At 45.7% G+C, this 17,585-nt stretch overlaps 1 protein-coding gene across 2 annotated transcripts; it reads left to right on the forward strand.

Annotated features, from left to right (window-relative positions):
* Window positions 1-6,072: 6,072 nt before the first annotated feature.
* prmt7 (protein arginine methyltransferase 7) lies at window positions 6,073-17,569 on the forward strand. Of its 2 annotated transcripts, XM_079163068.1 has the most exons (17): window positions 6,073-6,338; window positions 7,336-7,372; window positions 8,706-8,855; window positions 10,142-10,250; window positions 11,905-12,017; window positions 12,449-12,678; window positions 12,770-12,950; window positions 13,708-13,835; window positions 13,969-14,107; window positions 14,188-14,271; window positions 14,362-14,409; window positions 14,508-14,597; window positions 14,919-15,080; window positions 15,207-15,281; window positions 16,127-16,287; window positions 17,194-17,290; window positions 17,408-17,569. In XM_079163068.1, the coding sequence occupies exons 1-17, from the start codon at window positions 6,244-6,246 to the stop codon at window positions 17,558-17,560; spliced, it is 2,052 nt and encodes a 683-aa protein (XP_079019194.1). In that variant the 5' UTR covers window positions 6,073-6,243; the 3' UTR covers window positions 17,561-17,569. The 2 variants fall into 2 exon arrangements, with proteins under 2 accessions (XP_079019194.1, XP_079019195.1); XM_079163069.1 differs by lacking the exons at window positions 17,194-17,290; window positions 17,408-17,569 and having other exon boundaries at window positions 16,129-16,276.
* The last annotated feature ends 16 nt before the right edge of the window (window positions 17,570-17,585 follow it).

The raw sequence follows: 17,585 nt of genomic DNA on the forward strand, positions 1-17,585 counted from the left end.
AAGGTCAGAGCACCGTTACTCCACCAGCTCAAAGAGGTCAGAGCACCGTTACTCCGCCAGGTCACAAAGGTCAGAGCACCGTTACTCCACCAGGTTACAAAGGTCAGAGCATCGTTACTCCACCAACTCAAAGAGGTCAGAGCACCGTTACTCCACCAGCTGAAAGAGGTCAGAGCACCGTTACTCCACCAGCTCAAAGAGGTCAGAGCACCGTTACTCCGCCAGGTCACAAAGGTCAGAGCACCGTTACTCCACCAGTTTACAAAGGTCAGAGCATCGTTACTCCACCAGCTCAAAGAGGTCAGAGCACCGTTACTCCGCCAGGTCACAAAGGTCAGAGCACCGTTACTCCACCAGGTTACAAAGGTCAGAGCATCGTTACTCCACCAGCTCAAAGAGGTCAGAGCACCGTTACTCCGCCAGGTCACAAAGGTCAGAGCACCGTTACTCCACCAGGTTACAAAGGTCAGAGCACCGTTACTCCACCAGCTCAAAGAGGTCAGAGCACCGTTACTCCGCCAGGTCACAAAGGTCAGAGCACCGTTACTCCACCAGCTCAAAGAGGTCAGAGCACCGTTACTCCACCAGCTCAAAGAGGTCAGAGCACCGTTACTCCACCAGCTCAAAGAGGTCAGAGCACCGTTACTCCGCCAGGTCACAAAGGTCAGAGCACCGTTACTCCACCAGGTTACAAAGGTCAGAGCATCGTTACTCCACCAGCTCAAAGACGTCAGAGCACCATTACTCCGCCAGGTCACAAAGGTCAGAGCACCGTTACTCCACCAGCTCAAAGAGGTCAGAGCACCGTTACTCCACCAGGTCACAAAGGTCAGAGCACCGTTACTCCGCCAGGTCACAAAGGTCAGAGCATCGTTACTCCGCCAGGTCACAAAGGTCAGAGCACCGTTACTCCGCCAGGTCACAAAGGTCAGAGCACCGTTACTCCACCAGCTCAAAGAGGTCAGAGCACCGTTACTCCGCCAGGTCACAAAGGTCAGAGCACCGTTACTCCACCAGGTTACAAAGGTCAGAGCATCGTTACTCCACCAGCTCAAAGAGGTCAGAGCACCGTTACTCCACCAACTCAAAGAGGTCAGAGCACCGTTACTCCACCAGCTGAAAGAGGTCAGAGCACCGTTACTCCACCAGCTCAAAGAGGTCAGAGCACCGTTACTCCGCCAGGTCACAAAGGTCAGAGCACCGTTACTCCACCAGGTTACAAAGGTCAGAGCATCGTTACTCCACCAGCTCAAAGAGGTCAGAGCACCGTTACTCCGCCAGGTCACAAAGGTCAGAGCACCGTTACTCCACCAGGTTACAAAGGTCAGAGCATCGTTACTCCACCAGCTCAAAGAGGTCAGAGCACCGTTACTCCGCCAGGTCACAAAGGTCAGAGCACCGTTACTCCGCCAGGTCACAAAGGTCAGAGCACCGTTACTCCACCAGGTTACAAAGGTCAGAGCATCGTTACTCCACCAGCTCAAAGAGGTCAGAGCACCGTTACTCCGCCAGGTCACAAAGGTCAGAGCACCGTTACTCCACCAGCTCAAAGAGGTCAGAGCACCGTTACTCCACCAGCTCAAAGAGGTCAGAGCACCGTTACTCCACCAGCTCAAAGAGGTCAGAGCACCGTTACTCCGCCAGGTCACAAAGGTCAGAGCACCGTTACTCCACCAGGTTACAAAGGTCAGAGCATCGTTACTCCACCAGCTCAAAGACGTCAGAGCACCATTACTCCGCCAGGTCACAAAGGTCAGAGCACCGTTACTCCACCAGCTCAAAGAGGTCAGAGCACCGTTACTCCACCAGCTCAAAGACGTCAGAGCACCATTACTCCACCAGGTTACAAAGGTCAGAGCATCGTTACTCCACCAGCTCAAAGAGGTCAGAGCACCGTTACTCCTTCAGGTCACAAAGGTCAGAGCACCGTTACTCCACCAGCTCAAAGAGGTCAGAGCATCGTTACTCCACCAGCTCAAAGACGTCAGAGCACCATTACTCCACCAGGTTACAAAGGTCAGAGCATCGTTACTCCACCAGCTCAAAGAGGTCAGAGCACCGTTACTCCGCCAGGTCACAAAGGTCAGAGCACCGTTACTCCACCAGGTTACAAAGGTCAGAGCATCGTTACTCCACCAGCTCAAAGAGGTCAGAGCACCGTTACTCCGCCAGGTCACAAAGGTCAGAGCACCGTTACTCCACCAGGTTACAAAGGTCAGAGCATCGTTACTCCACCAGCTCAAAGAGGTCAGAGCACCGTTACTCCACCAGCTCAAAGAGGTCAGAGCACCGTTACTCCACCAGCTCAAAGAGGTCAGAGCACCGTTACTCCGCCAGGTCACAAAGGTCAGAGCACCGTTACTCCACCAGGTTACAAAGGTCAGAGCATCGTTACTCCACCAGCTCAAAGACGTCAGAGCACCATTACTCCGCCAGGTCACAAAGGTCAGAGCACCGTTACTCCACCAGCTCAAAGAGGTCAGAGCACCGTTACTCCACCAGGTCACAAAGGTCAGAGCACCGTTACTCCGCCAGGTCACAAAGGTCAGAGCACCGTTACTCTACCAGGTCACAAAGGTCAGAGCACCGTTACTCCACCAGCTCAAAGAGGTCAGAGCACCGTTACTCCACCAGGTCACAAAGGTCTGAGCACCGTTACTCCACCAGCTCAAAGAGGTCAGAGCACCGTTACTCCGCCAGGTCAAAGACGTCAGAGCACCATTACTCCACCAGGTTACAAAGGTCAGAGCATCGTTACTCCACCAGCTCAAAGAGGTCAGAGCACCGTTACTCCGCCAGGTCACAAAGGTCAGAGCACCGTTACTCCACCAGGTTACAAAGGTCAGAGCATCGTTACTCCACCAGCTCAAAGAGGTCAGAGCACCGTTACTCCGCCAGGTCACAAAGGTCAGAGCACCGTTACTCCACCAGGTTACAAAGGTCAGAGCATCGTTACTCCACCAGCTCAAAGAGGTCAGAGCACCGTTACTCCGCCAGGTCACAAAGGTCAGAGCACCGTTACTCCACCAGCTCAAAGAGGTCAGAGCACCGTTACTACACCAGCTCAAAGAGGTCAGAGCACCGTTACTCCACCAGCTCAAAGAGGTCAGAGCACCGTTACTCCGCCAGGTCACAAAGGTCAGAGCACCGTTACTCCACCAGGTTACAAAGGTCAGAGCATCGTTACTCCACCAGCTCAAAGACGTCAGAGCACCATTACTCCGCCAGGTCACAAAGGTCAGAGCACCGTTACTCCACCAGCTCAAAGAGGTCAGAGCACCGTTACTCCACCAGGTCACAAAGGTCAGAGCACCGTTACTCCGCCAGGTCACAAAGGTCAGAGCACCGTTACTCTACCAGGTCACAAAGGTCAGAGCACCGTTACTCCACCAGCTCAAAGAGGTCAGAGCACCGTTACTCCACCAGGTCACAAAGGTCTGAGCACCGTTACTCCACCAGCTCAAAGAGGTCAGAGCACCGTTACTCCGCCAGGTCACAAAGGTCAGAGCACCGTTACTCCACCAGCTCAAAGAGGTCAGAGCACCGTTACTCCACCAGGTCACAAAGGTCAGAGCACCGTTACTCCGCCAGGTTACAAAGGTCAGAGCACCGTTACTCCGCCAGGTCACAAAGGTCAGAGCACCGTTACTCCACCAGGTTACAAAGGTCAGAGCACCGTTACTCCACCAGGTCACAAAGGTCAGAGCACCGTTACTCCGCCAGGTTACAAAGGTCAGAGCACCGTTACTCCACCAGGTTACAAAGGTCAGAGCACCGTTACTCCACCAGGTCACAAAGGTGATATTTAATACCTAACATGTATTCTTAATCAGGGCAGAGCTGTGTGTTGACAGCTGCATCTGGACTCACCTCTCCCAGCGGAATGTTGCACACTGACACAGAGATTTTATATGTTGTAACTGCTGAGGGAAACTCTAAAATGTATTATGAATTCTGATTGGATGTTTCTCTCAGAGTGACTCTCTAACAATGAAGAAGGTTCATCCAGAAGTTCATTTGGTAATGTAAAAATGAACTGGGTGTAGCAAATGAGTCCTGCAAACACATGTCAGCTTACCACCCATAACCCTAACATATCTACTTAGTTACTATTTTACTTTCTCATACTTTATTTGTACTTTATACGAATGCAAAATTCACTGAATCAGCAGAATTATAGCAAATGAAAAGTGAGATAAGCAGAATATGTTTTTTTAAACCCATTTCAGAGAGCTTAAGTTCTGCCCCACATGTACGTAACTTCCTGCTCCAGTCAGTCCCTCTATTATGAATGGACGGTACTGGATGTAAGGTGGGACTGGAACTCTTTGTTGCATTCATTTTAATGAATACAGCATTTAAGAGTTTTTTTTTCTTCATGTGGTAACTGTGGGAGAAACCCGGAGTAAAACTCCATTGCATTTCACCTACTTATCAAAATACAAGTTCGCACACACATGATAAGAACCTAAAGACGGCATATCTCTTTTTCTCTGGCATCAGGTGATCTATGAGAGTGGAGATAATGCGCTTTTAAAGTGCTGGTTCCCAGACGTTCATGGAGAGCAGAAGTACTTCTGCACAGCCCCACTCCCTGCACAGTTTCCGGAAAATGACTGTGTTGAGATTTTGTACGATTTTCGGGGTGACCTCTAAATCGAGATCCTTGACATTGGCCCATATCCTGTCAAACATGTGCCTCATGATGGCCTCCGAGCTCAGGTGGGTCCAGGTCACTTTTGCTTTTTTGAATACCTGTGAAACTAGCACCTCCACGAAAATCTCAATGGCTACTCTTTTCTTTTCTTCTTGTGTTGTTGCTTCTTGCAAAGGTTCCGCACGTGCTGGCGAGGGTACGCTCTTCTTGATGACGCTGATTGGTGACTTTGGTAGTGCCAGTGACTCGGCTTCCGTTTTAGCGTCTCTCAGTCTTTTAGTGTGGCGAGTAGTACACTCAACCTCCAGTTTGGCTTCTGTCTGTGGTGTTTGTGATGTATTCATGGGGCTTGTTGCTGTGTCTTTATGGTGGATTTTTTTTCTGCTTGTGAGAACTCCTTGTTTTCACGTTAGATTAAACTGAACGACTTTTGCCTTGTTGAATACTTCAGTAATAACTCAGGAGAGGTCCAGTTGTGATTAAATCCATGGGGGCATCGAGACTATATAATGTATAAGCCTACATCATTCAAAGAACCTGCAGTCAGACATCAGAGACTGTGACGTCACAAATCAGAGTGAGGACTTCAACGTAAGCCCCGTCCAACCAAAACAACGAGCGCCCCTTGGCAGCACTAGATGGCGGCCTCCGTCGGTGCAACACGGCTTCAGTAGTGCAACTTACTTTTAGACTTGTGTGCAGTATTATGGTTGTGGCACAAATGATGACTTTTCTGTGGAAGAGCCAATCATCAAACATGTCTTTTTTTCTCACAACATTCTTAAAAAGAACCGATAAAAGTATCAATAAGGAACTGAACCGATAAGCACAATGAATAAGAGTACTCGTATGGATAAAATCCTAACGATACCCGTCACTAGATGGGTGGGGTTACAGGTGCAACAGAGCACACCTCTGACCCAAACAGGCCTGAACCTTTCAACCAGAAAAATCATCACAGAACCTGCAGTCAGAGATCAGAGCATCGTTAGGCTCGTTCGACATAAGCCAGTCCTGCGCAGAATCGATCACCAGCGATCGGCGCACAACGTGCTCTGTGACCTGCTCTGACGTCATGGACGTGGTCAAAAACATTTGTGGCACCTAAAAACATATATTGTCTGATTGATAATAATAAAGCTTATTTATACAACACATATCAAACCGAGCAGCTTTCCACATACATGTATTGACAAACATGAATAAATCCGAACGAGGTCTGTAAACTAAACTACAAGTAGCCTACAGATCGGATCTAACAGGAAGTAACTGTTTCTGTGACTTCCTGTTTATTCTTTGAAGGCGGCTGAAAACTGTCCGTATTGCCCGCAATTCTTTTTTTCAACGCCCCCTGCTTCTACCGCCTGCTCTCGTCTACTTTCCAGGCGAGAAGCAGCCCATCTCGAACGCTCGAACGAGTCTAACGTGAGATTCGTCGCATGTGACCTAAAGTGTGTGACGTTGCTGGGAAAGATGGCGGCCTCCATTGGTCCCACGCTGCATCACTAGTGCAACTTACTTTTAGACCTTTGTACAATATTCTGTTGAAAAACAACAGCCGGAGTGTTGTAACAGTTTTGGCAGAAATGAAGACCTTCTGTGGAAGAGCCAACCCGAGCACTGGAGCTTTAGACTGGGTGGAGGAGAGTGAGGAGTACGACTACCACCAGGAGATAGCCAGGTAACGCTAACGTTAGCCCCGAGCCTAGCATCACAGCACACGTTTGAATGGTGTGTTGTTTGCGGTTTCCTGAGAGTTGCTGAGCTTAGAATCTCGAGGATGAGCGCGTGCCTTTGTCAACAAGGAAGTCAACTTAACGTTGACATTTGTTCACATCTAGTTCTTACAAATATTCACCTCATAGGTTCATGTTTGTTTAATATGCATGTGTTCTTCGTGTAATTGCGTTAATATCTGCACTATGCACTTGTGACCAAGACACTGTAACGACTGAGCAGGACATTTTACAGTTATGAAATAAGCTTGAGCATTTCTGTACTGTGCTATTACTATTGTATTACACCTACGACTATACTGTACTGGACTATATCAGACTATAATATGTTGATATGTCTTTCCTTATCAGATACTATTATTGTATTTCTATTTTATATCAACACAGACAACACTAAGTATCACTACTTAATTATAATACATATTATACTGATGTGCACTGTTGACGTATAAACTATGTTTTATTGTCACTGCTATTAATCACGCCCTATCACTCACATCGCAACATTGTCTTTGTATAGCTCTTTTATTGTTGCTAGATTTATACGTCTAATTTTTTTTTGTGCTTATTTTTCAAGCAGGCTTTTCTCATCTTACTGACATTTCCTGTTAGTTATCGGCCGACATGATTGTGACCGATTGTGATGCATCAGTTACAAGTTATTAAATCCCAATATAGAGATTTGTTTTGAAACCTCATGCTGAATTCTTCCACAGTCCACAAGGACTCTGAAGACGTTTAATTCCAATTCACCCATTGTTAAAAAAGCCAAGCGTCAACAACCTATCAGAGTTTATGTGTTTCGTATTTGTCTAACAGTGCCTTGGGCTAATATTGATGTTAATAATAATAAATAGAAAGTCAGCTGCAAGTTATTTGAAAAAAAGCATCAATAATCCCAACACTGGTCGATGTGACTCTGTTGTCCTGTTTATCTTTTAGGTCCTGTTACGCTGATATGCTACATGACCATGACAGGGTGAGTCATCCATAAATATGTCTCACATGACCACGTTTGTTTGCTGTGGTAATGACGTTATTTCCAAATATGTGTTTTATATGTTAAATGAGACTGATAGGAGGCCTTCTTTATATACTTGCATGTTCTTGTCTGTGTGTGTTTCACAAAGTACCAGATCGACACATACTAAACACAGATGTACTTTCCTTTAGTTTGAGGCAATAAACCAGAATCTTTCTCGGTCAAAACAAAAGACTATAAACCTCTGATGACAATAATAAAAACACATTGTGAAACTGGGGAGTGTACATTGGGGCTGTCCTCGAACACAGACATTTTTAATTGACAAAATGCTTGAAAACCGACTTTCAAAAAATCTTTGTTGATACTCTTCATAGTGAAGCTGCACAAGGCACACGCGCCAGAAAATGACGTAATCACGGTCGGCGCGTGGTGCGCATAGGCCCTGCAAGTGGTCGCAGCGCTTGGATGTGCGCTTCTGGATTTTTGTAATTTGGCATGTGGTTACGTGACTGTCTCCAATATTTCACTGATAAAAACACTATTTACATGTGTAGGATTATACAGAATAGGCCAATTTGTTTTGAGATTCTTTAGAAACAGGAGGTCTTAAAAATCTATGGTGACAAGCGCGAGGATAAACAACGCTTAATCTGTAATTTTGGTTTTAGTAGACTAAAGCTCTGTTTATGCTCGTACTTGGCAGCGTAGTGCGAGCCTCTGCAGATGGCGCGTGGGCTCCGAGCATGAACGGAAACGGTTATGCTCAACGCGCTGTTCTTTGCATTATTCTCTGAAACGCCAGAGGGACAACAAACCAAATGTACTGTGAAGAATCAAAAGGCGAGTAACTCATCGACTGCAGGTATAACTGGCAAAAAGCCATAAACCAAGCTCCACAGTGCTGTAAACTCATACTCATGGACTACTTTATTGCCTTTGTATAGTCACTTAAATAAGTCAGATATTGCATGCATTATAAAGAATCCTGGAAACTATTTGATTTAGCTGCAAAATATTTTCTCAAATGAAGATTTTTAAGACCTCCTGCTCACGACGCGCAGGCTGTGATTAGGTCATTTTCGTGCCGGCTTCACTACGGCGAGTATCAACTATGCTTTAGTCGACTTCTAGACTAAGAGGGGGCAACCCTAGTGAACATACTTTCGATATACTCTGTTTATGCTCCAGTGAGTCGTGTCTTTTCTAGAACAAAAGAAAGAAAACAAACGGGATGAGGCACCACACACACTGACTTTATTAGATCCCTCTGCATAGTGTTCTCGCTCTTCTCCTGCATTGACACAGCTGATGTCCTTTCCGCCTCCAGAATAAGAAGTACTACCAGGGCATCCGGGCTGCTGTAGCCAGAGTAAAGGCTCGCGGTGAGAGGGTCATTGTCCTGGACATCGGGACGGGAACAGGCCTACTGTCCATGATGGCCGTCACTGCTGGAGCGGACTTCTGCTACGCTGTGGAGGTAGAGATGCTCTACCCCCCCATTTATACTGTGTAGTATCTACTCATAAAAGATATGTGTAATCTTTAAAAAGTTCTTTTAAAAAGTAACCACCGGGCTGAAAAGCAGTATTTTACTGCGCTTTCTGGTTGAAAGGTTCAGGCCTGTTTGGGTCAGAGGTGTGCTCTGTTGCACCTGTAACTCCACCCATCTAGTGACGGGTATCGTTAGGATTTTATCCATATGAGTACTCTTATTCATTGTGCTTATCGGTTCTTTATTGATACTTTTAGCGGTTCTTTTTTAGAATTTTGTGGGCAAAAAAGACAATTAATTAGGAAAATATTTAATGTTGCTTTATTATTCTCGTATATAAACTTGAGCATCAATACAAGAAGTTCCACAATCTTTAGTTTACATTTGCAGCCAAACAATAAGTTAAGTCATTAGCTTTCATTGATTAGCCTGTTCTTACGATCAAACTCTGTATGGCATCGCTAACGTTAGGCGGCGGCTCGACAAGCGGTAGAAAGCTGAGCATTTCTGTTCTGCTTCTTGGTCACATGTTGTGGTAAACTGCTGGTGTTACCTCCATTACTTGTGAGGGTTTTATTGCATTTGATACAACAAGAGTTCTCAGTATCTACTGGACTAAAATGTAGCCACACAGATCTTTTTCTGCTCTCTGCCATGATGTGTGTCTCACGCTGTACTGATCCGGAGTCTGTGTGTGTGTCAAGCTAAAGCACGACTCCGCCTCTCGTGCAAAGACACAGCGACAGAGAGAGGAGGTTAGAGACGACGAGAACTCGCTCTGTGACTTTTTAAAGTATCGATAATAGAACCGTTAACTCCGAACCTTGTCAATACTCCGGGTTTTTACAAATTTGTAACCGGATCCCGTTTAGAGCCGGGGTCCGGGAGGCGTCCCTACAGCCATCGGTGATGTCATGGAGTCCTAAAGTACACCTGTACATCACTGTAGTAAGGAGAGAAGGTGAACCACTGGAGGTCAGCAAAAACTCTTTAGTTTATAAGATGACACTATTTGCATGTACCGAAAAACACCATGATGGCTTTAAAACACAGAACAAGCTGTTGGAGAATTCCTTGATGCTCTGTGCTATGGGTGTTTTTTATGAACTGAAAGTATTTATTTTTAAGTCTGTAGCATGTTCACACTGACTAAAGCTCTCAGAAATTCTAGCAGGCATGGTTAATTACCCTGCTTCCTTGTTACCTTCACATGATTTGCAGCGTTTCCCAGACTGCCGCAGGAGTCACCTGTGTCTCCTTTGTGTCGGCAGGTTTTCAAGCCTATGGCTGAGGCAGCGCAGTGCATTGTGGAGAAGAACGGCTTCTCGGAAAAGATCAAGATCATCAACAGACACTCCACCGATGTCACCGTGGGGCCAGGTCACACACTGCTTCTGCACTATATGAATACTGGGGTCACTTGAAGTCGCATGTATCTGTGATTTTATACAATTCAGAAATTTGTGTTGTTTGTGTTGTGTCTGTAATTGTAATTTTTCCAGAGGTCCCTAGATTCTCACACTATACCAACACGATGGAAAAAGGCAATTATCATACCTGTCCCTAAGAAACCCTGTCCACAGGAGAATAATGACTTTTGACCTATTGCTCTAACCTCTGTTGTGATGAAGTGTACGGAGAAGCTCATGGTGAGCAAACTACAGCTGGATGTAGGCCCACAGCTAGATCCCTACCAGTTCGCATACACACAGCAGAGAGGCACTGATGATGCAACCAACAGTATAGTGCATCTAGTGACCAAACACCTTGAGAATCCGAGGGCTTATGCTAGACTGTTGTTTGTAGACTTCAGTTCAGCATTTAACACCCTACAGCCCCATGTTCTCCTTAATAAACTGCAGCTGATGAATGTCAACCCCTTCACTATTAAGTGGTACCACTCATTCCTCACCAACCGTACCCAGCAGGTCAGGGTGAACAGGACGTTGTCTGAACACTTGACCATCAACACCAGCGCCCCCCAGGGGTGCGTCAGTTCACCAGTCCTGTTCACCCTGTACACTAATGAATGCACATGCAGCACTGCTAACAATCACATGATCAAGTTTTCTGATGATACAGCCATCCTGGGTCTCATGTCTGCACATCGGATGCGGCTGTATACAAACACGAGATTCAGAACTTTGTCCAGTGGTGCGACAAACACTTCCTCATCCTCAATGTTAGGAAAACAGAGGAGATGGTATTCGACCCCAAATACATTGGAGACCACTCACCAGTGGTTATCCATGACCAGAACATAGCACAGGTTGACTCCTACAGATACCTGGGCATACATATTGACAATAAACTGACATGGAGTGTTCAGGTAGTAAATGTCTGCACTCGGGTCCAACAGCGGCTACACTTACTTCGTAGGCTGAGGGTCTTTGGTGTCAACCAGAAGGTCTTGCTTCTCTTCTACCACGCCATAGTTGAGAGCGTCCTGCGGTTTGGCCTCTCAGCCTGGTTTGGCAACCTCAGTGTAAAGCTGAAAGCCCAGATCACCCAGCTAACACAAAGAGCCATGAAAATCATGGGAGTCAGACAGCATCCCACACTACAGGCTGTCTTTGATAAAACTATCATCAGACAGGCCCGGAAGATCATCTCAGACCCCACTCATGTCCTCCACCCTGAATATCAGCTTCTTCCCTCAGGCAGACACTTCAGAGTCCCCCAGTGCAGGCTCAACCGCTTTAAGAACTCCTTTGTCCCCTTGTCCATCAAAGCCCTAATTGGCAAGCTAACCAGAGCTTAACCCCTGTAACAGATTTCTTTCCTTAAATTCATTTTTGTTTTTTATTTATTTTAACTATACACTACAGGTGTGAAATGTATTTTTTTGGCGGGTGGCAGTCTTTTTGCATGTACAGTAGGTACTGTGTGTGCGGGTATGTGGACTGCCGACAGTCTGTGTACGTAATGTATGTATGCAATATGTTACTTGTATTGTCTTAACAGCAGACACTGTATGTATGTCTCCAAGACAAATTTCCTTCGGGACAATAAAGTCTATCTTAATTGAACGCAGATGGAGATATGCAAATGAAGGCCAACGTTCTGATCACAGAGCTGTTCGATACAGAGCTGATAGGTGAAGGAGCGCTGCCCAGCTATGAACATGCTCACCAAAATCTTGTCCAGGTGTGTGTAGGTGTAGGTGTGTGTGTAAATGTATATGTCAATGTGTTTGCATAATCTGTAGGTTTTACACTGGTCATGAACTTTAAGAATTAGTTTAACGACCAATATTGTAATAAGTCTTTTTATTATAAAGCAGGTGTAGATGCTGTATAAATACTGTGAAGGTATCGAAACATCAATCCATGTAGAAACACACACAGCCCGTATTCAGAAACTGTGCCTTTAAACGAGGTGTCAGGAATATATGTCCTGTAGTCCAGTAGGAGTCAGAGGTCGATTCATCCAGTCAGTATTTCTTTTTTAAATCAACAACTAGGTAATCCTGTGGGGAACTAGTTATGAAAATGTAATATGTCATATACAAAGATAGACCATGGAGACAGTGGAGGGGAAATGTCTGATCCGTCTCCTCGTGTCCCTCCACCCTACAGGAGGCTTGTGAGGCGGTCCCTCACCGGGCCACCGTCTACTCCCAGCTGGTGGAGTCGGAGCTGCTGTGGAGCTGGGTTCAGATGCAGCCGGTGGAGGTGGAGGGGGCCCGCCTGGTCCCGCCGCCCGCCGTGGGCCACTGCGCCGGAGCTCATTCGGTGTGTGATATCCAGCTGAGTCAGGTGTCTCCTCGCAGCTTCACCCCGCTTGGTCCCCTCTGCACCATGTTCAGGTACGCGAGTGACACACGTCCTCTCCTAGATCCTTTTCTCTCAGCATCATTTTTTCACTCTCTCCCTCTACACTGTCCTCCCACCTCTCAGTGTGGATTTTAGTAAGCCAGTGAGCAGCGCATTCCAGTCTCACACCTCCCAGTTTGTGGCTCGGTCCAGCGGTCGGGCCCAGGTCGTCTTATCTTGGTGGGACCTCGACATGGATCCCAGTGGAAGCGTCGTGTGCTCCATGGCTCCTAGCTGGACATACCCACAGCCAAAGATGGCTCCGGTGAGTTATAGGACACTATGGGTGTTTCTCAAAGTCAAGGATGTTGGTAAGACGGGTCCTTCCAAGTCGGGTCCTACATTGAGAAAGCACACATTGAAACAGTGTAGTGCGTGTGGCGGTGTGTGAAAGAAAAGAAACTTCATTCAAACAACAGAAACCAAATAAAACGCTTTCCACTTCCAACAATCCCCAACTCTTGTTTGGTCGAAATAAAGTTTTAATTCCCAGAGTTAGAAGTGAAAATATGCTGACTTTATAACTTTATAGCCTCCGTGCTATTAATTGCTCGCTGAACGAGGCTGTTCCTGAGCAATGCAAGTCACATCAAACTTTTAAATATGGCTTTGTTGATCTACTATGAGGGAAGATTGGCAAATGTCTCACCTCAAATTTGTTCAGAAACCGATTGCCAAAATCTGTCTCTGAACAAGTTTGAGGTGAAATAACTGAAAGTCTACCAGCATATTTCCTGTTTCCAAATCAGGGGCCAGGAAATGCATCATGGGCACACAGTAGCCATGTGAGTGCCTTTAGGAGCGCGGAGGAGACTTGCATGCATCATGGAAAAAGGACTCTTCCCTTGTTAGAGTTGGAATGATCCTAGACATCGACACAACACTCCTTCAGCGGGATTCAGTGACAAAGCATCCTTCTAAATTCAGCCGTTGAACTTATTTGACTTTGAGAAACACACTCTGTTCTGATGTTCTATGTCAGACTCGTATCACACTCTGCTGATCATTGCGATGTGTTTTAGTGGCGGGACCACTGGATGCAGAGTCTTTACTTTCTGCCTACGGAGAGCAGAGTGACAGAAGGGGAGGAGCTGAGTCTGACTGTGTGCCATGACGACTATAGCCTGTGGTACGGCCTGCAGTCCTCCAGGTAACAGCTCAGAGGCTTCACTTTAGAAACACTGTTTAAATCTCCTACAGCTCTGAATAGTGCAACAAAAAACAGCAGCACTTGTTTTGCAAACCTCATTCCTTCTTTGTTTTATTCTGGTTGCCGTCCTCAGCCAGCAGGACTCGCAGGCCGAGGCTCCTCCCACTCGGCCCTGTTGTACCTGCCAGGCCCACCTGGTTTGGACTCGACCGCGTTTCGGCGAACTCAACGACGGGCGGCGCACAGAGAGCTACGTCAGCGCGCTGCGCAGCGTAAGTGAAGGGCCGCCGAGAGTCCGCGCTGTCGGATACGGTTGTTGATGGTGTCTGATCGCCTGCTGTGTTCACTCCAGGTCATGAGGGAGGACAGTGTCTGTCTTGGCGTCAGCGATGGAAGTCTGCTTCCTGTGTTCGCTCACATGATCGGAGCCAAGAAGGTAATCTGCTTTGACCGTGCCGCGCCTTTCTAAACCAAATACCATACTGTGTTACTGATGTGTCTTTTTATTCTCGGGGCCTCTACCCAGGTCTACGGTCTGGAAAACTCCAGAATGTCTAAACAGGTTATTAAGCAGGTAAATAACTCACGACTGTACTACCTCATCTTTGAGAGGTTTATGGTTTATACCAACACAAAAACTCTGATGCGATGTGACACATGTTCCCTCTGCAGGTGTTGGAAGCCAACTCGATGGAAGGAGGTGTTGAGCTGCTGGAGATCCGGCCGGAGCAGCTGACCAGTGATGATCTCGGAGGGGAGCAGGTACCTTTCCAACAAGCTTATAGTGGTGTTACAGTCAAAATGTTTATAATCCATCAAATACAAATGAAAGTAGAGTATTATGTATAGACAAATATTGTCGCTCGTAGTGACAAACCCACATAGAATTATCACCAACTCTGCTGTTCCCGTCAGCTCCGTGGAGTGTTTTAGCATCTTTTAGCTCATTATTTTGGTTTTCAAACCATCTGATAGCTTTTAAAGCCAAAAATCTCACTGAAATGTATTTTGTAGGATTCAGAAATGTAAGAAAACGTGAGAAATGTGTATCCCAGTGGATTGAGTGCAAAGCGTCCTCTCCAGATCTCCGTCCTGATGGGTGAACCGTACTTCAGCACCAGCCTCCTGCCCTGGCACTCCCTGTACTTCTGGTACTGTCGGACCGCCCTGGCAGGCCTCCTCCGGCCCAACGCCACCATCCTGCCCTGCTCTGCCACACTTCACATGGTGGCTGTAGAGTTCCAGGTGAGAGAGATGGGAATATATTTGTACATATAAATGTTTTGCTTTATTACGGCCACGATTTTAAAAAACAAGCATAAAGGAATATGCATAGTTTTTTTAATTAGTTGTCTTTTCTGTGTTTCTTAGGATTTGTGGAGGATAAGAGCTCCGTGTGGAACATGTGAGGGCTTTGATGTCTCACCCATGGATGAAATGGTCCAGGTAAAAGTTTTATTCCTGAATTTGTCATTTTTTTTTACATCTAGTAAAATCTTCAGGTACAGACGGTGTATGTTTTCATCATGGAGAAGAGATGTCTTAATCAGGAAACTATAAAATAGAATTCATGACGGAGCTTTATAGTTTTTGTTTGTGTCTTTACGTTCAAAATATACGCCTGCACAAGATGCCTGTGGTTTTAAGTAGGAGCATGATTCAAACGGATACTAACATAATTAGTGTTGTACTATTTGTAGAATAGCAGTCAAATTCTATTGAAAAAAGTTTCAAAAGTCAGAACTTGTTTTTATCTGATGAAATATTTCAGCTTCAACCCACATTTGTTGGCATTTAGCTATTCAAAAACATTTACTGCGGTCAAAAAGCCTCCCTTCAGGGTGATGGCGTCATGAAATATGCAACAGAAGTTCAAAGCTTCATATTGTTTAATATATTTTTAATAACAATTGCTGAGGATAAAAAGGCTTTAAATTAAGTGAATGAATGGTTTTAAATATTGTTGTCCATTAAAGACTTTTAAAATGAATCAGTTTTATTATAAGATGCCATCAATTGAAATATTAACATTCATACGCGCTGTTTATGTGCAGATTTGTGAGTAAACCCTCTTTTTGAATGAGGCCCAATGTCCCCAACACAAATGAGGACACAGAAGGTGACGCATCCTATTCTGTTATTTATGGTTTGAACACTGGTGAGACATTTTATATCCGTGATGTGTAGCTGAAGTTTAAAGGGCCTGTTATGAGTTTCTGTGTTTTTTAAATCATGTATGCTTTTGAAAATAATTCTTTAAAAAAATAACTCTCCACATCTGTCCCCCACAGAGATCTCTGGATTTCCGTGAGTCCCGTGAGGCGGAGCCCCACCATCTCTGGGAGTACCCGTGTCGCGCTCTGACTCGGTCCACAGCGGTCATGACCTTCGACTTCACCCAGTGTGTCCCTCAACAGCCAATCAGCAGTCAGGGCTCACTGCCGTTCATAAGGTACTGAGTTTTCCCAGGAGCCACAACAGCTGGCTCATTCTAAGGCAGGGGTATTCAATTCAAATTCAAGGAGGTCCAGTTAGAGAGAATTTCCTCATGCAAAGGTCTGGAACATCACAATAATGTCTAACTCCATTTAGTGCCATAATTATTTAGACAACAACTGACATTTCAAAATAAAGAAAGTTCAATTGAATAATACCTCAACAGTATTTATTGTCAGTTTTCAATTTTAACTGGCTGAATTATAAATAATAAATACTATAGTACTTCATTTTAGAAAAATGAATATAACTGAATTGTCCTGCAGCTTCAGTTCATTCAGTGTGAATATTATATTATCCTCATCTTCTTAAAAGAATCTGTGCTTATTAAACCACTTGTTTCAGCTCTATTCTCCTCTCTGTTAACATCATTGTTGGACAGTGAATTCATGTGTTAGGATTCTGGTCATATTGAGCTCTTAGATTGTTTATTTTCTGTGACTTTATTTCGGATTTGAGTGGGTACGTTTACTAAAAAGATTTGTGCTTTGTCTCGTAGTGCTGCTTTTAGTAATCGCCACGTCTGAATATATGAGACGTACTGGTTTTGAATAAACATATGAGTCTGTCCATTGTTGTTAAAGACTCTGGTCTCAGTCTACTTTCCTCTTTTTGGAGAAGTCGGTGTGTTTCCTGGACCGCTGGATAAGGGCGGTAAAGGCTGGAAAAGCTGCGCCAGTTAAAATAGAAGCGCTCCGTCAAAATTAAATAATTCTCAATTATCCATCGGTTATAGTGGTATCTGGTCCAGGGTCCAGATACCACGGCGTCCGGGTGCGGATCCGGACCCCGGTCCGCCTATTAGTGACCCCTGGTCTAAGGGTTCCAGTAAAGTTAAACAGCCTGTTTAAATGTGTTTCAGGAATGGTCGTTGCCATGGTGTTGCGTTGTGGATGGAATATCACCTCACCGCTGACATCACCGTCACTGCAGGTCTGATTGGACCAATCAGTGAGCAGGTATCACAGCCTACAGCCTCTCCTTAACATCCTTAGTAGTCTTCGTCTTTAACCGTCAAACGAATTGCGTCATCAATTGGTTTTTTGAAAGATGTTTGTTCTGTGCCTTCCTCGCAGGGCGAGTGTGAGTGGAGTCGACACAGGAAACAGGCAGTGTATTTTCTCAGGTCGCCGTGTGAGAGCTCAGATGACGGCAGAGCCGCAGTGTCTTACAGCTTCACCTTTGAACCCGGTCTGGGAGACATTAAGATGGACTTCAGCGTGGAGTAACAGTGATGTGGACACTGAAGAGAAC

The sequence above is a fragment of the Pholis gunnellus genome, assembly GCF_910591455.1.
Source record: "Pholis gunnellus genome assembly, chromosome: 7".
NCBI lineage: Eukaryota > Metazoa > Chordata > Actinopteri > Perciformes > Pholidae > Pholis > Pholis gunnellus.